Below are 24,703 nucleotides of genomic sequence, written 5' to 3'. Positions count from 1 at the left end.
GGTCAGTCATAAATCTTAACGAACTCTTTAGGAAAGCCAAATTTGCTAAGCAGTTTCCAGATCTACCGATAGTGTCCAATGCATCTGTAAGAGCCCAAAAAAGCATAGAGGTCTCAGTGCTGCTCCCTGATTTTTTTCCCCTGTATGTTGAAGTGCAGTAGCAATCAAGGGTTGACTGCCACGTGGCGGTCTGCAACCACACTGTGATTCTGGGAGCCCTCAGCTGGCGCTTTCAATCAATCATTCGTATTTAGCGAGCGCCGACTGTGCGCAGAGCATGATACGAAAACACTCAGGGGAAGACAACCCAACAGAGTGGATAGACACGTTCTCTGCCACCCGAGACGAACTGACAGTCTGGAGCGTTCTTCGCTTGCCGATTCAGGAGTTGCCCCAGCTAGGATGTTGCAGGCGGTGGAGGGTAATGAGCCCTCTCGATAACTGCCTCCATCTCTTCGCGCCCTAAAAGAACTCTTGATGCGTTCAGGCGCAGCCTGACGTAGGTAGAAGCTTTCTGAAGAGAACCACCTTGTTGGAAACACTTTGATGGGTGTGCCATCACCAGGTTTAGGTAGGGAGCAGGTTTTATTGCCCTGCTAATTAGACATCAGTGCTGCCTGACCCAGGGCCCTGACTCGGCTGGGAACCAGGCACTTCTAATTTCGACTCTGTTCCGGATTGGATGGGAGACCTTAAGCAAGTCTCTCTGCCTTGGTTTTCTCATCTAATAAAGGATAATAAGCTTACCTTTCTGTCTCGGGAGGCTGGTGGATTAATTAGCCAGTGTTTGTATGTGGCTTTAAAGAAGTAAAGGCCTGGGTAAATGATTCTTTTATTATTTATTACCACTCCTCCCGCAGCAGAAATGATTGGGCTATTTGAGAAAGCAGCGTGGTCTAGTGGAAAGAAAGTGGGGATTCAATACCTGGGTGCCCTCTTAATTAGGCTGTGAGACCCATGTGGGACCTGATTGGCCTAGTAGATGGAGCACAGGCCTGGGAGTCAGAAGGACCTGGGTTCTAATCCCGGATCCACTGCTTGTCTGCTGTGTGATCTTAGGCAAGTCACTTCCCTTCTCGGGGCCTAAATTACTTCCTCTATAAAATGGGGATTAAGATTGTGGGCTCCATGTGGGACAGAGACTGTGTCCAACCCGATTTGCTTGTATCTGCTCCAGCATTTGGTACAGTGCCCGGCACATAGTAAGTGCTTAACAGATATCACATTATTATTAATTTCTTGTAGCTACCCCAATGTGTAGTACAGTGCCTGGCTTTTATTCATTCATTCAGTCAGACTTATTGAGCACTTACTGTGTGCAGCGCACTGTATTAAGTGCTTGGAAAGCACAATACAGCAATAAGTAAAAGCTTAACAAATAACCAACCGTATTTATTGAGCGCTTACTGTACTAAGCACTTGGGAGAATACAGTATAGCAGAGTTGGAAGCACTGTCAGTATGATTATGATTATTATCATTAATTAGTCGTGCTTCCCCCAAATCCTCTAGCTGGCCAACTGGAGAGCTCAAACATTTTCATAATAATAATGATAGTAAATAGAATAGTGGTATTTATTATGGAATTACTATGTGCCAAGCACTGTACTAAGCATTGGGGTAAAATACGATTGATGATGAGATAATTAGATCCCTCAAGGGGCTCACAGTCTAAATAGGAGAGAGAACAGGTATTGAACCTCCATTTTGCAGATGAGGGAACCGAGACCCAGAGGAAGTGAATTATTATAGTATTTAAGTGCTTACTATGTGCCGAGCACTGTTCTAAGCACTGGGGTAGATACAAGATAATCAGGTTGGACACAGCCCATGTCCCACATGGGACTCACAGTCTTAATCCCCGTTTTACAGATGAAGTAACTGGGGCAAAAAGAAGTTGTGACTTGCCCAAGGTCACCCAGCAGACAAGTGGCAGAGCTGGAATTGAAACCCAGAACCTCTGACTCCTGGACCCGTGCTCCACTTAGACCCCGCTGCTTCTAACATTAGCCCCACGAAAGCGCCTTGGCTTTTGTATGGGGTGCTAGATACTGGACCAGGAGAAAAATATTGTTCTGGCTTCAGTTCATAACCTCCACTCGCAAGTCCAAAACTCTGACTTAGAGATGTATCCTTCTACTCTGCTATTTCACCTAGCTGTAATTGATTTTAATGCCCGTCTTCCCCCGTAGACTGGAAGCTCTTTATGGGCAGGATTTATGTCTACCACCTCTATCGTACTGTACTCTTCCAAGCACTTAGTACAATGCTCTGCCCACAGTAAGTGCTTAATAAATACCAGATTGATTGATTAGTACAGTGCTCTGCACACAGTAAGTGCTCAATAAATATGAATGAATAGTGGTAGTCCCGGATATAAAGGCTCTGTCTCCATAAACTAGGGTGAAACAGAAGGCAAGACCATCCTTTGTCTAAGAAAGGAATGTCTTTTTTAATTGCATTATTTCAATTTGGTGATGAAACTGTTCACAAGGTGAGAAGCCCTGTTGGTTCAAGTCTAAGCACACGTAGAGATTAGTTAAGATTAGGTAGCTTAGAAGCAGCCCAAGGCTGGGAGTCAGGAGACGTCTCTAGACTCTGAGCTCGTTGTAGGGCAAGGAACGTGTCTACCAACTCTGTTATATTGTACTCTCCCAAGTGCTTCGTATAGTGCTCTGCACACAGAGCTCCATTAATTCCATTGATCGAATGTCTGTCTCTAAGCTCATTGTAGGCAGGGAGCATGTCTACCATCTCTGTTGTATTCTCCCAAGTGCTCAGCACCCAGTTAAGCGCTCAATCAATACCCTCGATCAATTGACAGCAAAGTGCTCCTCTTTTAAATATGTAGTTAAATAAAACGTCATCAGACTCTTTAAAGAATATAATGTCGAGTCTGATCCTTTGTTTTTCCACTTGGATGTCATCTCGGGGAACTTCAGATTGCATCCTTGGGTCTTCGATTTGTTCTGGTTTTGTTCTTCCTCTCGTTTTGCCGAATTTTAATATTTGGAAGGATTTGATAATGACTTCTTGAAAAGATTAATGAAGAAATGAGACGAACATAAACACCTCTAAGAGATGGGATCTTTGGAGCCCATTTTAACCAGAGCCAGACAGGAAACAGGAATTATTTTGCTTTTGCCAAGTTGCATTTGTTTTCTTAAACAGGTTGCATCTTTCCATCCCTGCAGAGCCCCTCTCCCACATCGTGGCCCCAGCTTTGAGGGAAACACTGTTGGCAGCTTCCTTGCAAACAGTTTCAAAAGAAATCTTCCTTGGAGACAGGAAAGCAAAACAAAGTGAAATTGAATACATCCTATCACCTGCCCCAAGCCACGTGAAAGTCTTTTTCCTCTTCTCAAGTCTGTCTGTCCTCAGGCTAGGCAAATGTTTAAAGCTGCAGCGAGGTCAGAGTTACCACGGGCCTTTGGGAAGCTGCCTTCATGAACCAGAAAGCCCCCGGACGATTACATGTAAGCGACTGTTGGCGCCTAGACTATAAAACATCATTCTTGGTTGATCCAGACAATAAGAAATATGCGTGCCTTTTCCATGAGGTCTCTAGGCTCATTTTCAGTTGCCCCATATAGCTCCAGCCCTTGAACGTTTTATGGGGTATGGGGAGGCGGGAGGGCGTGCAGCAGTGGGGTGTCAAACGGAGGACGGACGCAGGGGCAGGTTTGAATGACAAAGTTGCAAACTCTTCACATCCACTAGAGCCGTAGACGCACATGGGAACAAACTGTTTTAAAGAAATGATAATCATGGTCATGTTATTTGTTAAGCACGTACTGTGTGTCCAGCACTGGGGTAGGTCAGAGAAGCAGCTTGGCGCAGACAAGTGAAGTGACTTGCCCCTAGGTCACATGGCAGGCAAGTGGCGGAGCTGGAATTAGAATCCAGGTCCCTTGACTCCCAGACCTGTGCTCTACCCACTAGGTGTTACTGCTTCTCAGGTTTCAGGGCCCAGATGAGATTTGAAATATTTGTGGGTGGAGAGATGGTAATTTAGAAGCTCTCCCCTAAAACTATTCCGTACAAATATTATTCCAAATTCGAAAAATCATTCTGCTTAGGTAGGTATCCCTGCAAAATAATCACTTTTGTGGGGGGTGGTGAGGGGAGCTCCCCAAAGCCCCTTTTCTTCCCCTCTCATGTCTCCCGGTTTTCTCTGCATCCCATTCTGCCATAATAATAATAATAATAATAACAAGACTTATGGCACTTGTTAAACACTTATTATAGGCCAGGCACTGTACTAAGCACCGGGGCAGATACAAAGCAGATCAGGTTGGACACAGTCCCTGCCCAGGTGGGGCTCACAGTCTCAATCCCCATTTTACAGATGAGGCAGCTGAGGCCCAGAGAAGTAAAGTGACATGTCCAAGGTCACACAGTGCTCCTAACACTCTGCAGTTGGGCCAGAACAGTCTTAGGGAATCCGGGGAGTGTTCCTATGACAGCTTGAGCCTGTTGGAATAGAAACACAAGTTTCTGGACACAGTGAATACTACAACGGAGGGTTTTTCCTTAGTGCAGAGTTCTGCAAGAATGCTCCACCGTGTACCAAAGGAAAACTAACCACTCTCATAGATGGAGCCCAATTGTTGAGGGGACTTCAAGGGCCTCAATTCCCTCATCTGCAAAATGGGGGGTTAAGGCTGTGAGCCCCATGTGGGACAGGGACTGTGTCCAACCTGATCAGCTTGTATCCCCACCAGCGCTTAGTACATTGCCTGGAACACAATAAGTGCTTAACAGATACCACAGTTGCCATTAGGACAACGTGGCTATTCTCCTCAGAGTGATTTCAGTGAACTTTCATTTAGTCAGATATTTGGCAGCCTTAATTTCAGTCATTTTATTATGACGTGTATTTTGGAATCACATTTTTGCAATTCCTGCTGTTGATTTGTCCTGGGGATTAAATTGTTAATCCATTTATGGATGGATGAGGGGCGACCACAAAGTCATTATAAAGTAAACATAGCAAATCAGCCTGTTTGGTGTTTTGGAGAACTTAAAACATGCTCTTGGATATTTTGGATTGCATTTCAAGATACTTGCATTATTGAATCTCCAATGGTTTGCCTGAGCATATTCTTTCTACCTAGATTTTTATATTATTTTGTGTAATCTTGATTTGCAGTTTGCATATGACAGCTGCAACCCTGTCCTGGAAAATGCCCATTTTGGATTTTAGCATCATATTTATAGTGCAATGCAGTTTTACTGGAATTCTTCATACTACCAAACTTTAAATCCATTAGTAAAAAGCATTGGGTTGAATGTCCTCCTTGTTCCCAAAGAAGTGTTAAGCCTTTTTTTTTTCAGCTACTTCTCTTTTCAGATGTGTGGCTTTCACCTAAGAGCTGAATATGCACCAGCACAAAGCACAAAACAAATACTTTCCACAGTTTAAATGTCCCGAAGTAAAACTTTCCAGTAAATAAATACAGGAATTCTTGAAACGTGTTTCTCAATCATTTATACTTTACTGGAAGAGAAAGGAAAGTTGCCAACAAGCCTCCAGGCAGGGATTTTGTAAGGACCTAAAGCTTCCTAGCATCTTATTTCCCTTATTTTTTTTTTTGTTTGTGTGTATGTGTTGCTGTCTCTCACCCTTCTCTCCTCCCACCCCCTTTCTTACCCCTATTTTCTTCCTTTCCCATCTCCCCCACCACCCTCATAGGTTATTTTTGGTTGGATCAAACATAGTTAAGTGTACTTCAGAATTCTTCAGAATGTTGTTTCAGTGGGTGGTATAATGGACCTTCTAATTCAGCAGAGACACAGTTGATGCCTTTTAAAAACCAGATCAGTTTGGTCTTTGTGTTAGGAAAATATGTATGTGTATTTTAAAAATGTGATGTTATTGTATGTACTGTATACAGAGGTGATTCTTAACATCTCTTGTTATACAACAGTTTTGGCCTGGTTTTCTCCCAGCTAAATGTGCTGCCCTTTGTTCCCCACTTTGCTAGTCCAAGTGTTACTGTTCTGTCTGCACTTATTGGTTTAAAATAAACACCTAGAAATTCTAAATATAGCACCACAGCAATATATTTGTGCTGCGAGAAGTTCTTGGACTTATTCATGACTCGAGACCTTCATTTTTATCACTTGGTGTTTGAAGACACTGTTAATAAAAGAGGTAGCTGAGAAAATTAGTGGTGTTCCTCCCTGAAACTGCCTCATGAAAGATGTACATGCCTTGTATGTAAGGTTTGGGGTTTTCAGAGTTTTAATCAGTAGGATTTTTGGAGTGCTTACCCTGTACAGACCCTTGTTTTGTTGTCTGTCTCCCCCTTCTAGACTGTGAGCCTGTTGTTGGGTAGGGACCGTCTCTATATGTTGCCGACTTGTACTTTCCAAGCGCTTAGTACAGTGCTCTGCACACAATAAGCGCTCAATAAATAACGATTGAATGAATAAATGAATGAATTGTGCTAAGCTGTTGGGAAAGTACAGTAGAGTTAGTAGACAAAATCACTGCCCTCAAAGAGATAGCTGGGGAGACAGACACTAAAATTACCTGTAGGGGGTTATCAGTTAAATCTGCTTTTACCTTATTTAGCCTTTCTACTCCCAATCCCCCTCAATTTTTTTTTAAATAGGGTTATATCTCATATTTTTTGGTTGGTTCTTGAGCAGCTGGCAGTCACAATCAGTTTTCTGCCTTATCTGTTCTCTGTGTGCCATAATTCTTAATAATGATGGTATTTGTTAAGTGCTCACTATGCGTCAAGCACTGTTCTAAGCCCTGGATAGATACAAGCTAATCGGGATGGACACAGTCCCTGTCCCACATGGGGCTTACAGTCTTAACCCCCATTTTACAGATGGGGTAACTGAGGCACAGAGAAGTGAAGTGATTTGCCCAAGGTCACACAGCAGACAAGTGGATGAGAACCCAGATCCTTCTGACTCCCAGGCCCGTGCTCTATCCACTAGGCCATGCTGCTTCCGAATCCACACCTCAAAACCATAATTTGAACATTAAGTTTGGATTGATATTGGAGCTTGATACCCTAAATTAAGTAAGGCTGATTGCACATTGCTATGTTAAGGGGCCTGTGTTTTTTAACTGATTTTTTTTAATGGTATGTGTTCAGCGCTTACTATGTGCCAGGCACTGTGTTATGCACTGGGGTACTTTCAAGATAGTAACAATAATAATAATAATAATAATGATGATGGCATTTGTTAAGCGCTTACTATGTGCAAAGCACTGTTCTAAGTGCTGGGAAGGATACAAGGTGATCAGGTTGTCCCACGTGGGGCTCATAGTCTTAATCCCCATTTTACAGATGAGGTAACTGAGGCACAGAGAAGTTAAGTGACTTGCCCAAAGTCACGCAGCTGACAAGTGGCAGAGCTGGGATTAGAACCCATGAATCTGACTCCCAAGCGCGTGCTCTTTCCACTGAGCCACGCTGCTTCCCCTATAATCAGGTTGAACACAGTCCGTGTCCATGTCTCCCCGCTCCCCCTTCTAGACTGTGAGCCCGTTGTTGGGTAGGGACCGTCTCTATATATTGCCGACTTGTACTTCCCAAGTGCTTAGTACAGTGCTCTGCACGCAGTAAGCGCTCAATAAATATGAATGAATGAATGAATGTCCCACATGGGACTCATAGTCTTAATCCCAATTTTACACAGATGAGGTAACTGAGGTGACTTTGCCCAAAGTCACACCACAGACAAGTGGTGGAGTTGGGATTAGAACCCAGGACCTCTGACTCCCAAGCCCATGCTCTTCCCACTAGACCACACTGCTTCCCATGATGTTGAAGCCATTTAGTTATTTGTGTCATTACCCAACACTGGAGAGGATCAATCCATCGATCAGTGGTATTTATTGAGCACTTACTGTGTGCAAAGCAGTGTACCAAGCGCTTTGGAGCATACATTCCAACAGAGCTGGTAGGCACGATCGTTGCCCACAAGGAGCTTAAATCTACAGGGGGAGACAGACATTAAAATAGGTTAGGGTTAGGGGAAATAGAAGAATATAAGAATATTATGACAGTATTGTGGAGCTGAGGGTGAGTATCAGATTGCTTAAGGGGTACCCTGACTAGTTCATAGTCCACACAGAGGGGAGGGCAGAGAGCGGAAATAAAGGATGAAGAAACATTGACCATTTAGATGTTAATGTATGTGAATTATAAAGATAAAAGTTCAGTCCCTGGTATTGACCTCCTGCTGTATCTGGAGTACTGTACTTAGTGCTTTGGAGAGAACAGTAGATGGAGGAGCTGAAAATTTTGAAATCGAAACTGGAATTTTCCCTTGAGTTAAAAAAAAAACACAACACACAAAAAACCCCCTAATTACCCCTGAATTATATATATTTTAAGCTTCAGAAAAATTCCACAGCATAGCCAATCAATGATATTTCTTGAGTGCTTACTGTGTGCAGAGCACTGTACTAAGCACTTGGGGAGAACACAATCCAATAGAGCCGGTAGACGTAATCCCAGCCCTTGAGTCGCAGTCTAGTGGGGAGACAGAGATTTAAATAAATTACACAAAGAGGAAATGGCAGGGTGTAAGGATAGGATAAGGAGAGCTCACCTCCTCCAAGAGGCCTTCCCTGACTGAGCCCCCTTTTTCCTCTCTTCCTCCCCATCCCCCCCGCCCTACCTCCTTCCCCTCCCCACAGCACCTGTATATATGTTTGTACAGACTTATTACTCTATTTTACTTGTACATATTTACTATTCTATTTATTTTGTTAATGATGTGCATCTAGCCTTCTATTTATTTTGATGACTTGACACCTGTCCACATGTTTTGTTCTGTTGTCTGTCTCCCCCTTCTAGACCGTGACCCTATTGTTGGGTAGGGACCATCTCTATATGTTGCCAACTTGTACTTCCCAAGCGCTTAGTACAGTGCTCTGCACACAGTAAGCGCTCAATAAATACGATTGAATGAATGAATGAATAGGTACATAAATACTTTGGGGGTGGGGTGAGCATCAAAATAATGGGTACAGACCCAAGTGCAAAGGCGAGACAGGAAGGGAGGGCGAATAGGATGGGGAAATGAGGAGAAGTGATTTCAGGAGGGTTTTGAAGATGGGGAGAATGGTGGTCTGTCATTCAAATCCCGGCTCCACCAATTGTAATCTGTGTGACTTTGGGCAAATCACTTAACTTCTCTGTGCCTCAGTTACTTCATCTGTAAAATGGGTATGAAGACTGTGAGCCCTCCGTGGGGCAACCTGATCACCTTGTAACCTCCCCAGCGCTTAGAACAGTGCTTTGCACATAGTAAGCACTTAATAAATGCCATCATCATCATTATAATATTAATAATTGTGGTATTTGTTAAGCGCTAACTGTATGCCAGGCACTGTACTAAGTGCTGGGGTGGATACAAGCATATCGGGTTAGGCATCATCTTTGTCTCACCTGGGGCCTCACAGTCTTAATCCCCATTTTACAGATGAGGTAACTGAGGCACAGAGAAGTGAAGTGACATGCCCAAGGTCACCCAGCAATCAGCCTGGATTAGAACCCACAGCCTTCTGCCTCCCAGGCCTGTGCTTTATCCACTACGCCGTGGGAGGGCGTTCCAAGCTGGAGGGAAGATGTGGGCAAGGGGTTGGCAGGCAAGGAAGATAAGATTGAGGTACAGAGAGTACGTTGGCATTAATAATAATAATAATAATAATAATAATAATATGGTATTATGGTATCTGTTTAGCACTTACTATGTGACAGGCACAGTACTAAGCACTGAAGTGGATACAAGCAAAGGGTTAATAATAATGGCATTTGTTAAGCACTTACTATGTGCAAAGCACTGTTCTAAGTGCTGGGAGGATACAGGGTGATCAGGTTGTCCCACGTGAGGCTCACAGTCTTAATCCCCATTTTACAGATAAGGTAAGTGAGGCACCGAGAAGTGAAGTGACTTGCCCAAGGCTACACAGAGGAGCAAAGTGTATGTGCTGGGTTGTGTGGCAGATGAGTGAGGTGAGGTAGAAATGGTGAGAATTGGCTGATTGGCTTACCATCCTTAGAGATGGTAAGGAGTTTCTGTTTGATGGGGAGGTGGATGGGCGACCATTGGCGGCTTTTGAGGAGCAAGGAAACATGGACTGAACGTTTATTTAGAAAAATAATCCAGGTAGCAGAGTGAAGTATGGACCGGAATGGGAAGAGACGGGAGGCAGAGAGGCATGCAGTTGTAGATGTGGGATATGACAAGAGTGTGGATCAGTGAGATCGCGGTAGCCCTCTAAGTGGAAATATTTCTCTAGTTATCCATTAACTGGCCAGATATTGCCCCAAGAAGATTATTTTTAGACCCAGAATCTACACATTGTTCCAATGTCAGGAACAAGAGTGTGTGAGGGCCTTTCTTTCTTGAGAACTCTTGGTACTTTGGTACCTCTATCTTGGGAAAAGTGTAATGCTGGTAAGTCGAGTGTGCTTTAAGTCTGAACTTTTCAATTGATTAGGAATGCACTTGTTAGAAAACACAACTCGGTACAAAACCGAAGTGGGTGCAGGTTCCCTGCACAAAGAGCTTTAGAAAACACCGATTGGGAAGGGGGTTGGATCTCAGCGGAGTGAGTGACTGGGACTTTGTTTTTATTCCCTTCTTTCCTTCATCCTCTCCACTTAGCATAGCTCCTTTCATCTGGAAATCTGGGTGCTTTACAAACCCTAATTAAACTCATAGCACACCTGTGAAGTAAGCAGCACTCCCACTTTATGGGTGGGGATTGAGCCACAAGGGTGAAGTGAACTACCTGAAGTCAGTTTGTGAGTTGGTTAGCCAGACCAAGAATAGAATTCTGAAATTTCAACTCCAGTCCCCTATTCTAATCTTGGAACCATATGGTTCACTCATCACTAAGGAGGAGAAACTTCTAGGGAGTAGGGTGACGTTCACCTACAAGAGCCTGTGTGGCCTGAAAGGCCAGCACCAGGACTCATGGTCCTGACCCCATTCTGCATGCAGAAGGACTGTCCTTTGTTCACTGTCATGAACCAAGTGGGAAGCAGCATGACCTAGTGGAAAGAGAACAAGTCTGGAATTTACAGAACTTGGATTCTAATCCCAGCTCTGCCATTTGCCTGCTGCGCAACCCCGGCCAAGTCACTTCTCTGGGCATCATTTTCCTCATCTGTCAAATGGGGATGAAATTCCCCTTCCTCCTGTGAGCCCCGACTGGGACAGGGACTGTGTCTGAACCCGGTTAGCTTGAATCTACACCAACTCTTAGTAGGGTGCTTGGCATAGAGTAAGTGCTGAACAAATACCACAATGATCATCGTCGTCATTATCCTTATCATCATTATTATTATTATTATCATCAACAACATAGAATTGACCTAAGTCCTGGAAATATCTCCTGAGAAGGTGAAAGAGAAACTGGCTATATCTTGCTCTGGCTTGATTTAATTGCCCACCTACAAGTAGTGAGCATTGGCCACTAAATCCAAAGTACAGTAGAAAGTCTCTCCTCTGAAAAGACTGGATATCTGAATGGAGACCAACTTGGATAAAAGACAAACCAAACGATCGAGAATCTGTGCTTGTCTGTGAGAAACAAACTAGGTTGGGTTATCTGACCTTTTGATTATCTCAATTAGCCTCAGTCGCAATGCATTGGAGGATAATAGGCCTTCTACTCTAATTTGCCACCAGTTTTAAAGTGTAATATGCATTTTCTTTACCAGAAGAAGGTAATGTAAATGTTTGTTTTGGGGGATTTTTTAATGGGATTTGCTAAGCGCTTACTATGTGTTGGGTACTATTCTAAGCATCGGGGTAGGTACAAGTTAATTAAATGTTTCCAGATTGGAAACAAGATTGGAACAGGTAGCTCACACTTGGCTTCCTTTGGGGGGTTTGGTCTCCTAAAGTCTTTTCTTATCCAGAACAGAGGAGTTTTTGTGAGAAGTTGATAAAGAGGAAAGCATTCAGCAAATTGGAAATTAGAGATACGGGCACTTGTAGCTTTTCAACACATTCAGCAGCTTTTTTCCAAGAGAACAGCATTTTTTTTCTGCTTGGATTTGCGTGAGCTGCAATCACTCGGTAAGCTAGAGGCTTCCTGCATCGCCCTCCATGTGCAGTGGCAGGATGTGGGAACGTGTCTACCAACTCTGTTGTATTGTCCTCTCCCAAGCGCGTAGTGCAGTACTCTGCACACAGTAGGTGCTCAGTAAATACCATTGATTGACATCAGACTTGGCATTACTATGATCCGATCCTTTAGGGCAGGCCTTATTTTTTGTCAGTTTTGTGACATTTGCCAGCAAACCATTACTTTATTCAGTTCGAGTTGTGTTAAACTGTGGGTGTATACATGAAATGGTCAAGATTTTTGTTCTAGACTGTAAGCTCGTTGTGGGCAGGGACCGTGTCCACCAACTCCGTTATATTGTACTCTCCCAAGCTCTGCACACAATAAACACTCAATAAATCTTTATTGCTGAATTGTACTTTCCAAGCGCTTAGTACAGTGCTCTGCACATAGTGAGCGCTCAGTAAATGCGATTGAATGAAGAAATACGATCGATTGGTTTTTCTCGGACTTCAGTAATCAAGGACCAACTCTCCAAGTTGCAGCTTTTCAAGGTGTACCACTAAGAGCCTGCATTCTTACCTTTAGGTTTTAGGACTCTGACATTTGATCCATTGAATATGCCTTTAAGAAGTTCCAGAACGTTTATCATCCTCAGCAGGATACTCCTGTGGTTACACTCGGTACAGTACACGTCGACACCATGGACAGAAACTGGCAAGCCTGATGATGAGCAGGGCTCTGTGGTATGCTGTGTCGTGGCACACAAGGAATGCAGTGATCTCTGTGTGAAGCGTGTGAGACACACACCATTTGTCACTTGATTGGGGTGCTTGGTTCATGTGAGGAAGATGGCAAATACATGTTGGCTAGATTTTTAGGGCAGTTTTATGGTTTACCCTCTCCGTTGCAACTCAAGTACCTGATTTGGTTTCAGGATGACAAGTGCTTAGAAGGGTTTTGTTGTTGTTTTGTTTTAAGTCCCCTGGATGTGCAGTGATGAGCCAACAGGTTCCAACTTGCTCTGTGTGTTTTCATTGACTCTTTCATTAGGATTCATTCATTCATTCATTCATTCAATCGTATTTATTGAGCGCTTTCTGTGTGCAGAGCACTGTAGTAAGTGCTTGGGAAGTGCAAGTTGGCAACATATAGAGACGGTCCCTACCCAACAACGGGCTCACAGTCTAGAAGGGGGAGACAGACAACAAAACAAAACATGTGGTCAGGTGTCAAGTCATCAGAATAAATAGAAATAAAGCTAGATGCACATCATTGACAAAATAAATAGAATAGTAAATATGTACAAGTAAAATAAATACAGTAATAAATATGTACAAACATATATACAGGTGCTGTGGGGAAGTGAAGGAGGTAGGGCGGGGGTGGTGGGGAGGGGGAAAGGAAAAAGGGGGCTCAGTCTGGGATGTTCCCCAACCCCCTGCCTACCCCCCACCCCCTTCCCTGTGGTTTCCTTTATTATTAGTTTAATTGCTTCAACTTTTTAGGTCGCAAACTGTGTACTGAAAACCCCTTTAGAGATCTCTAGAGAACCATCTCTATCAGGGAACAGCTTCAAGAATACTATTTCCCAAGCACTTAGCACAGTGCTCTGCACACAGTAAGCACTCAATAAATATGATTGATTGAATGAATGAATGTTAACTCTTCCACTCCTGATAACCTGAGAGTTCCATTCACGAAGAACCCACGTTAAGAAAAAGTCGTATTGCCCTTTAACCATTCCTTCTGACGCTACATCACTCTGTGTCCAGACAGATGTGCGCTGGGGGAAGCAAGTTCCCTAATTGCCCAACTGCGTTTAGCCAAAAGGCAGGGTAAAAACATGCCTTATGGAAGAACTGACTGTATTCCCTCAAATGTGTTATTCAGCAGTGAGCGTTTTCCTTTGTCCTACAGGGTCAGAATGCTCCATTTGGCAGCCTATAGCATGTTTCTTAAAGGACATAATACTCTTTGGCAGCAGGGAAGGTAGTCAGAAGTTTCTGAAATTGGGGGAAAATTGAGAAAAAAATTGGTTCGGTTTGCTCCAGTTAGAAAACGAGCTTTTAAAATGCATTTTCTCTTAATCTTGTGTAACTTTGAAATAGGTTTGTCCTGGAGTTTACCCTAGTTAGATCTCTATCGAAGGGAACCTTTAACCTTTTTAACCCTTAGAGGGATCAAATCTACTTGTGGGCTCCTCTTATGAGTTACTCTGTTGTTATCGTGCTCTACCAAGAGCTTAGTACAGTGATTTGCACACAGTAAGTGCTCAGTAAGTACCATGGATTGATTGATTGATTGGTTATAGTGGCGGATTGTAGGCCGGGATCCCGTCTACCACCTCTGTGGTATTGTCCTCTCCCAGGCGCTTAGTACAGTACTCTGCACACTTTAAGTGCTTAGTAAATACCATGGATTAATTGATTGATAGCACAGTCAGAGATGAGCACATTAGCACTACTGGTCACTCATGACGGAAGCAAGCCTAACTGGCTGAAGAAACACCGGAAATGCTGGACATTTCCATAAAGAACCAATTTAAATGTGTGCCTTTGATTGAGACCCCATATCTTTAGAAACATTCCTAGGAGAAGTTCATTTGTTCATTCAGTTGTATTTATTGAGTGCTCACTGTGTGCAGAGCACTGTACTAAGCGCTCGGGAGAAATACAACAATAAACAGACACAGTCCCTGCCCACACCGAGCTTACAGTCTAGAGGTGGGGAGAGTTGATCAGCCTTCTGCAATGGATATTTTAGTCCTAGGTTCTTAATAGCAGCACCACCGACAGAACGTTTGTACTCAAACTGTGATACATTTGATTGACGTGAGTGGTGATATAGAATGAAGCAAAATCCTTGAATTATGTACTAGTCCTGTTGTTTGAGCCCGAAGATCAACTTGAGCCAAACACCTCATAATCATTAGTAGTTTGAAAAAAAGCCTTATTCTTAAAGTAGATCATTAGGTGAACCTGGGGGCTTTCAGGCGAGGTTCTGCCATCCATAGACTTAGACTGTGTGATCTTGGGCTAGCCCCTCAGCTTCTCTGTGCTTCAGTTCCCTCAACTGGAAAATGGGGGTTCAATGCCTATTCTTCCTCCTGTTTAGACTATGAGCCCCCCCCCCCCCCTGCCATGTGAGACAGCAACTGTGTCTAACCTAATTAAATTCTGTCTACCCCAGCACTTAGAACAGGGTTTGAAACATAGTAAGCACCTAACAAATACCATTAAAAAAAACTCCTTCCCTCCCCGCAAAATGAGATTAAGTCGCTGAAACAATCGGTTAAAATAGTTACTTCCTTTATGAAGTCATGGTTGGACAATGTTTTTAGCTGACAATCTGGGCGGCGAAAGCTCATTATGAAAGTGTGTCATGTCTAAGCTACCCAAGTCATTTAACTGGTTGAAACACATCTCTATGGTAACAAAATGTTGAAGCTTAGAAGAGCAGCTATCCATTGTTTTGTTTTGTTTTTAAATTCTGGGATTAAGTGCTTGCTGTGTGTCAAGCATGGTGCTGAGGGCTAAAGTAGATACAGGGTAATCAGATCAGACACGGTCTCCCAGGGGAAGCAAGTATCTTGTCCCCATTGGACAGATGAGGAAACTGGGGCATCGAGAGGTTAAGTGATTTTGTGGCAGGTGAGTGGCAGAGCTGGGATTAGAACCTGTGGCTCCTGACTTCCAGCCTCATACTCTTTCCACTGGGCCACACTGCCCTCTTTCTAAATTATATTACAATTAGTCATTTGTGTATGTGGGGGGCAGGGGAGGAGCGGAGGGAGAGGGAAGGCCCTCTCTTCTGAAAGCATCGCCTATTACTTAAGTAAATGAATCTTGGTAAATGTCTCAGTATTTTGACTGACTTATTTTCCCTCTCTTTTGTAGACCTCCATTCCTTCAAAACCTTCCGTCCAGTTTAAGAAAAGTGAAGGGGTAAGTTGTGTTTTTGTGTTTTAGTATTAATGAAGCGGAGAAGCTGGCATGTGGTGTAGAAGGGGATTTTAATGAACTGAAAGGTTAATCTAATTAAAGGCCTTTCCTATTTTATTCATATCTGAATTGATGTAGGACATAAATACAGAACTAGGAGTACTTAGAAAGTGACCAGTGGTTGGCAGTAATTTTGAGTCATGGGTGCCAGCAAAAGGGTACCAAAAAAGGAAATCTGTTACTAGCCGTGGGTGAGGGGAGGAGCAGGTTTAGCACTCTGTGGAAACCTGCCCAGTTCCATTAGGGAAAACTCATCAACCTGCTGCAATTTGGCTGCTGCAAATTGGAAGCCTAAACACTGGCGCTGAAGAACCATATTTTAATAGCCTGTGCGTACGGCGGGGACCTAATGTAATCCCTCGAAATTTGGCTGCCAGTACGCACACACCCATCCTAGATAAAGCGACCAGTTCTCTGCTTCAGGAGTCCTGTATGATGACAGGTGATTCTTCTCTTGTTTCTGTGCTTCCTGCTGAATTCATCTGCGACATTTATAGAAGCATGAAAATCTCTTACTCCTTACTGACAATGCAGGGGCTTAATTGCTATTGTTATTCTAAAAGTAACTCAACACTTTAATGCATTTTTAGCACCATCATTTAGACATCATTAAATACCCCAAAGGTGTTTAAAAATCACACTGGAAATGCAGTTTGGTTGGAGAGCAGCGTGACCCAGTGGATAGAGCCCGGGCCTGGGAGTCAGGAGGACCTGGGTTCAAATCCTGGCTCTGCTACTTGTCTGCTGTGTGAACTTGGGCAAGGCACTTCACTTCTCTGTGCCTCAGTTACCTCATCTGTAAAATGGGGATGAAGATTGGGAGCCCCATGTGGGACATGGACTCTGTCCAACCTGATTAACTTGTATCTACCCCAGTGCTTAGTACAGTGCTTAACAAATACTATTTTTTTTTTAAAAAAGAAGAAAGGTGGTGCCCCACATATTTTCCCCTTGAAGGTTGGCCTTATTAGAATAGGTGGAGGGAAAGGGGAATCTTGTAACTCTGTGGTAGTGGGAAATGCACTCAGTACTCATGTTACCTGGGAGGTTACGTTCTTGACGAACCCCACACTAAGGAAAATGGATGTGTACAACTGATTTTTCTGGAAAGACAGGTGGGCTGGGGATAGCGTCTCCTAAATTCAACAGCATGGCCTAGTGGAAAGAGCCCGGACCCAGTAGTCAGAAGACCTAGATTCTAATCCCGGCTCTGCCACTTGCCTGCTCCGTGACCTTGGGCAAGTCACTTCACTCCTCTGGGCCTCGGTTTCCTCATCTGTAAAATGGGGATGAAATCATACTCCCTCCTACTCAGACTGTGAGCCCCGTGTGGGACAGGTACAGGGTCCGACCTGTCTATCTTGTATCTACCCCAGCGCTTAGTATAGGGCTCAGCACATAACAAGTGCCTAAGAAATCCTCTAATTATTGTCTAGAATGCCTAGTGGAAGGATGCTTCCTAGAGCTGTGTGTACCAGCTGGTTCATCAACCTTGTCATGGGGCCTAACTGATAAGTTCACAACCTGATTTTTCCGTTATTCTTTCCTTTGTGCCCTTTTGAACCAAGTGGCATTTAATTCATTGTTCTCACCTCAGTGGGAAATGGCATAAAAAAGCTCATTTCACAAAAATACATGTGAACTGATTAATTAAAATTACGAGCCACATTGACTTTCGCATTCTGTCCAATCTCCAGCAAAAAAGTAGTCAACCACAGGAGGCCGAGATACCTGTGAGGGTATCTCACAGTGGTTAGTCATTGGCTCGGATCAGGTTTAAGGCTCTGGTGGGACCTCGGTGGAAGATCAATCAATCAGTCAGTCACATTTATTGAGTGCTTATTGTGTGCCAGAGCACTGGACTAAGCGCTTGGGAAAGCACAATAGAACAGCATTGGTAGATACGCTCCCTGCCCACAAAGAGCTGACAGTCTAGAGGAAGATGGCCGGGAGGCTGTTCTTGGGCCTGGGAGTCGGAAGGTGGTGAGTTCTAGTCCTGGCTCTGCCACCTGTCTGCTGTCTGACCTTGGGCGAGTCACTTCACTTTGCTGGGCCTCAGTTTCCTCATATAATAATAATAATAATGATGGCATTTATTAAGCACTTACTATGTACAAAGCACTGTTCCAAGTGCTGGGGAGGTTACAAGGTGATAAGGTTGTCCCACGGAGGGCTCACAATCTTAATCCCCATTTTACAGATGAGGTAACTGAGGCACAGAGAAGTTAAGTAACTTGCCCAAAGTCACACAGCAGACAATTGGCAGAGCTGGGATTTGAACCCATGACCTCTGACTCCGAAGCCCGTGCTCTTTCCACTGAGCCACGCTGCTTCTCATATGTAAAATGGGGATTAAGACTGGGAGCCCCAAGTGGGACAGGGACTGTGTCCAACCCGATCTGCTTTTATCCACCCCATTGCTTAGTACAATGCCTGGCACACAGTAAGCGCTTAACAAATACCAGAATTATTATTATTATTATTCTCCCAACTGTTGGTCGCTTTTGACCCCCTTCAGAAACACCAGTGGACACTAAGGGATGACCCCGGTTGTCTCTCTCCCTCCCCTTCTTGCCCTCTCCTCCTCCCCCGCCAGCCTTCCAGGCTAAGAGGGTCTGGGGCAGTTGCCCCTTCTACCCTTTGAGAAACAGCCTGGCTTAGTGGATAGAACATGGGCCTGGGAGTCAGAAAGTCCTGGGTTCTAATCCTGACTCTGCCACCTGTCTGCTGTGTGATGTTGGGCAAGTCGTTTCACTTCACTGGGCCTCAGTTACCTCATCTGGAAAATGGGGATTAAGAGTGTCCTACCCCAGTGCTTAGAACAGTGCTTGACATAAGTACCATAATTATTATTATTACCCAATGATTAACGTTTCCCTGTTTGAGCCCCTGTATAACAGCGTGCTTGCTCTAAATAATAATAATAGTAATAATAATTGTGATATTTGTTAAACACTTACTGTGGGCCAGGCACTTAACTAAGTGCTGGAGTGGATACAAGCAAATTGGGTTGGACGGAGTCCCTGTCCTGGGTGGGGCTCACAGTCTCAATCCCCATTTCGAAGACGAGGTAACTGAGGCAAAGAGAAGTAAAGTGACTTGCCCAAGGTCACACAGGAGACAAGTGTCGAAGCTGGGATTAGAACCCATGAACCCATGACCTTCTGACTCCCCGGCCCATGCTATGCCATGGGTGCAGCTAGAAGGAGAAAAATGGTAAAAAGCAGAGCAACACGATGGATTCTCGCTCTCGGCTGAATAACCATTCTGTGGATTACCCATTAGTCCTCCTTTCTGCTGCCCATCTTTTGCCCACTCAGGACTCATTTTCATTTCCCTCTGAAGAGTGGAAAAGGGACAGGCTAGAGCATGGGAAGCAGCATGGCTCAGTGGAAAGAGCATGGGCTTGGGAGTCAGAGGTTATGGGTTCTATTCCCGGCTCCGCTACTTGTCAGCTGGCGTCTTTGGTTAAGTCACTTAACTTCTCAGTGACTCTGTTACCTCACCTGTAAAATGGGAATTAAGACTGTGAGCCTCACGTGGGACAACCCGATTACCTTGTATCTACCCTAGCGCTTAGAACAGTGCTTTGCACATAGTTAAGCACTTAACAGATACCGTCATTATTATTATCATTATTAAATCAATTACTTCTCCCACAAATTAACACGGTGGAAAGGTTTGGAGGGTGTCAGAAAGATGAGACTACAGGCTCAGCGAAGGTTTCGAATCACCCATGCAGTTCCCAGATCTGTTTTTCATCCTCATCCGGCATTGCTCCTGTGATTGCAAGTTGGCAAAGTGGATCAACTGTGATGGGATTCCCCTTTCAGTGCCATGAATGTGTTACTTTCTGCAAGAGGAGCACAGCAGAACGGGACTAATATGATTAACAGAGTAGGGTTGTTCCCCTTTAAGCTGTTGTTGCTAAACTCTTTGAGCAACTTAAATGTGGAGGAAGCCCAGAAATGTTCGGGGATGACATTCGAGAGATTTCTTAATGCCTTTGTTTCAAAATTCACTAGTCAAGAGGCACGTTTGGCATGAGACTGGTATGTGACTCATATAAGAGCTCTTTGGAACTGGAGGGGCGAGGGCAAGTTATTGCCAAGGCATTGCTTTCGTTGAAATCCCGGGGTTTTGACTATTAATGAATGAATAGTACAATGTCTGCCCTTAGTGAGGAGAAGAATTTTGAAAAATTAAGTGCGTTCTTTTCTGCTCAGGAAAGCCTCTGACTGCGATTCATCCCAGAAAAGTCGCCCCAAAACCAAACTTTGTTTTATTGCTGCTGCACGTTTGCGTGTTTTTAATGGTGGAAGCAGCATGGCCTAATGGAAAGAGTGTGGGCCTGGGAGTCAGAGGACCTGGGTTCTAATCCTGGCCCCGACACTTTTCTGCTGTGTGACCCTGGGCAAGTCACTTCACTTCTCTGTGCCACATTTACCTTATCTTTAAAGGGGCCACATGGGCTTGAGCTCCACATGGGACACGGTCTGAGTCTGAGCTGATTAACTTGTACCTACCCCAGTGCTTAGTACAGTGCTTGGCACGTAGTAAGCACATAACAAATGCCATTAAAAAATGCTTTGTTGATAAAATTCAGAGGGAGCAAATGTGGGCTCAGGCATTTTAAGGCAACGAGAACTCTGCCTAGAAAGTTTTTATGGCTTTTTTTTTTTAAGCTGGTGATAAATGTTCCAACATTATGCACAGACCAGATTTTAAGGACACAAACTGCTACTTTTTCTTCCCCAGGTTTATGCTTCCCAACAGAGTGGCCTTTTATTGAAGTCTCTGGAAAAAGAAATGAAGGGCTAATATAGCCTTAAGTAGAGAAAGTCAGGAACAGCAAATAATTTGAATGCTACATGTCAGAAGTCATATTTTAAATCTGCAGAGCTAATGTTCCTCTCCGATCCCTTGGGTAAATGGGAAGCTCAAGAATTTAGAGAACTGTCCCTTTTGGAAGGAAGATTTTTTTTTTTCCATTACATGATGTGATCGGCTTTGCCCTTTCAGGGCACACCTAATGATGGGTTGGAAGTTTTTCACAGGTTTCACTTAACTGCGCTAATGATAACAAATTTGCTAGCCAGATAGCATTAGAGGGAGATTATACTGATACGACTCTGGGTCCTAATTCGGCATGGTAAAATGGGAAAGTGCCGGGTCGAGCTTGGGTAGGCTGGGTATTTTTACTGTGAGATTGGGTCCTCGGGTGTGCTTCCAGATTGGTCTGGGTGTCCTCCATTTCACAGCTGCCGCCTGGAGAGGCTGGTGGCTAGAGAAGTTGGTGGAAGACTTGGGGAACAACACTGTGATTCTTAAGGACTGCAATCCCTCCCAGGAAAGTCCCCCCAAACCAAACCTTGTTTTATTGCTGCTACATGTTCGTGTGTTTGTTCATTCAATCATATTTATTGAGTGCTTACTGTGTGCAGAGCACTGTACTAAGCGCTTAGCACTGTGTGTTTTTAATGGGGGAAGCAGTGTGGCCTAGTGGAAAAAGTACAAGCCTGGGAGTTAGAGGACCTGGGTTCTAATCCTGGCTCCGACACTTGTCTGCTATGTGACCCTGGGCAAGTCATTTCACGTCTCTGTGCCACATTTACCTCATCTGTAAAAGGGGGATTAAGACCTTGAGCCCCACATGGGACATATGATACAGGACTTCCATTGGTGCAGTTCCCAATAATGGTCTTCTGGTGCTTAACCTTTAGGTTTGCCTGCTAATCAGGCCCCAGATTTCCTTTTCCCTCGATAGAAGCCACATGGCCTAGCGGAAAGAGCCCAGGTCTGGAAGTCAGAGGACATGGGTTCTAATCCCGACTCTGCCACTTGTTTGCTGTGTGACCAGAGAAGTCACTTTACTTCTCTGGGCCTCAGTTCCCTCATCTGTAAAAAGGGGATTCAATACCCATTCTCCTTCATGCTTAGACTGTGTGCCCCATGTGGAACAGGGATTCTGTCCAACCTACGTATCTTGTATGTACCCCAGCCCTTAGCACAGTGTGTGACATATAGTGTTTAACAAATATTATGATTATTATTACCCCACCAGCCCCATGCAGACAAGGCAACCATTTTCCTTTAACGTGCAGACTCTGGTGCATTTTCAAATTACGTACCTTGCACCTTGTTTTAGGTTACTCTCGCACCCCCTTCTACTAATGGGATTTAACTTGTGTTGTACAAAATAGTTGGATAGTGGAGGACCTTTTATTTCGAATCATTATAATCATTTTTGCAATGCTGAACTTTAAGGGTAATAAATGATTATGTGGTGAAATCATTAAATGTTCATGGACCAAAAGACCCTAGAGCAGCATTCTGATTCAATCATATTTTGGGGTACACTGGTTCCCTGGAGTTGGGTGAAATTTAGAAAGGATTCCGTGGTTTTCAAAAGACTGAAAGCTACTTCTCCATACTGTCAATCTACATCACAAATGTTGAACCATGAAAGTGAGATTTGAAATATTTTTTTAATAACAGAAATCAATGCATATCATTTAAAATTTCCTACTCTGAATCATCTTGGTGTTCATTTACAGTTTGGAGAGGGAGCGTTGAAAAACGTTCTTTTTATTAGTATTATTTTGGTAGCTGTTAAGCCTTGCTGTTTGTCAAGCACACTGTTCTAAGCTTTTAGGGTAGATACAAGTTAATCAGGTCGGACACCATCCCTTTCCCACTTGATAATATCAATGCTGTCAGTTCTCTGAGAGAAAAGCTCACGACTGTCCAGACTCTTTGAATTTGATCCATTTAAAGGCAGAATATCAGGGGAAATGAATAAACAGCTAGGTTGCTGTGGACTTTGAAACCCCAAACAAATAGTAGTACAGCGTAATTTTTTGTTTCCTGATGAAGATTAAAACTGCAAGGTAATGATCTTAGTGAATGATGGTTCTCTGGACCTTTCTGGTCCTCCCTCAGTCTCATTTTCCCCCATTAAATTCCCTCACCCCAATCCCTGCCCTCTTCTGGTTTCATCTTGAGAAGCAGTGTGGCTTAGTGGAAAGAGCATGGGCTTGGGAGTCAGAGGACGTGGCTTCTATTCCTTGCTCAGTCACTTGTCTGCTGTGTGACCTTGGGGAAGCCACTTAACTTCTCTATGCCTCAGTTACCTCATCTGTAAAATGAGGATTAAGACTGTGAGCCCCATGAGGGACAACCTGGTTATGTTGTGTCTACCCCAGCGCTTAGAACAATGCTCGGCACATAGTAAGCGCTTAACAAATACCATTATTATTATTATTTATTATCTTCCCTCACCTGTTTTTCAGTCTCATATTTCCTTCTATCTTTAGGTCAGCTGCACCTGGAAGTCCTTTTGACACCCTAAACCTATTGTGTCTGAAATGTAATTTACCTTCCTTTCTTCATAAATGCCCTCCTCCTTCTCCTAATTCTCTCATCACTGTGGAGCACACCTCCTTCCTCCCTGTCCCCCAGGCTGGTAAATTTAGCTTTGCTCTGCCCTCTTTCTCACTGCAACCCACTCCTCCTCCCTTATGCCCACTCCCCCCGCCGCAACACACTCACACATTCAATTTTTGTCTTTTCTAGTCAAACCACTCCCAGCTAGATGTCCCAGCTAGATTATTGCCGTAACAGTCTCCTTACTGGTCACTCTGCCTTCAATCTCGTTCACTCTTCAATCCGTTGCACAAATCTCCTTTCTGAAACACCCCTCAGATGGCATCCCTTCCTTTCTCAGGAATTTCCGGTTACTCTCTCATGCCCCTCACGTAGAATAGAAACTCTTGGCCATCAGCTTAAAAATTCTCTAGTAACCCACTCCCCTATACCTAGCTGCCCTCTTCTTCCACTCCACCCTAACTTTTGCCCTAGTGATGATAATATTGGTATTTGTTCAGGGCTTTCTACGTGCCAGACACTGAACTAAGCGCTGTGGTAAATACAGGGTAATTGGGCTGGACACAGTCCCTGTCCCACATAGGGCTCACAGTCTTACTCTCCAATTTCCAGATGAGGGAACTGAGGCCCAGAGAAATGAAACAACTTGCCCAAGGTCACACAGCAGACGTGTGGCAGAGCCAGGATCAGAACCCAGGTCCTTCTGATTCGCAGGCCCGTGCTCTATCCACTAAGCCATGCTGCTTCTCCCTCTGCCCCTTCTGAGCTAACCTCCGAACTCATCTATCCCATCATTAAACAATTTGTTCCTGCCATTCCCCTTGCCTGGAAGGCTACCCCTTTGAAGCCTTCCTAAAAAACAAAACAAAAACCAAAAAAAAAACATGTCCTCCAGGAAGTCTTCCCTGATTAAGCCCCTAGCTTCCATGGTCACCCCATACCTGCGATTATCTCAGCATGCCTGCCTCACTTGATAGGTCTACCTGTTTATTTACTAAGCGCTGACTATGTGCTAAACACTGGGCAAGAGACAAGATCATCGGGTCTGACCTGGTTCCTGCCCCCTTTTCACCTTTATGTATGATTGTTATTTCCGTCAATGTTCGAATCCTCTCTACTAATTGTATGTTTGTTGCTCTCCATTTGCTGGGCTCCCATGTTAGGTCAATCAGTTGATAGCTTTTATTGAGTGCCTACTGTGTGCAGAGCCCCAAACTAAGCTCTTGGGAGAGTCTTGTATTATTTTTGTAAATTTT

At 44.1% G+C, this 24,703-nt stretch overlaps 1 protein-coding gene across 4 annotated transcripts in view; it reads left to right on the top strand.

Annotated features, from left to right (window-relative positions):
* The window catches only part of ELL (elongation factor for RNA polymerase II), a 145,139-nt gene that overhangs the window by 58,388 nt on the left and 62,048 nt on the right, over positions 1-24,703 (top strand). For all 4 annotated transcript variants that reach the window (XM_038740282.1, XM_038740280.1, XM_038740281.1 and 1 more), the window contains one exon: positions 15,957-16,004. In XM_038740282.1, the coding sequence (XP_038596210.1) occupies positions 15,957-16,004 (48 nt within the window). The remainder of the gene's footprint in view (positions 1-15,956; positions 16,005-24,703) is intronic.

Source organism: Tachyglossus aculeatus, chromosome X1, assembly GCF_015852505.1.
Source record: "Tachyglossus aculeatus isolate mTacAcu1 chromosome X1, mTacAcu1.pri, whole genome shotgun sequence".
Taxonomy (NCBI): Eukaryota; Metazoa; Chordata; class Mammalia; order Monotremata; family Tachyglossidae; genus Tachyglossus; species Tachyglossus aculeatus.
The sequence above is the reverse complement of the archived record's forward strand: the minus strand, read 5'-3'. Positions and strand labels throughout refer to the sequence as shown.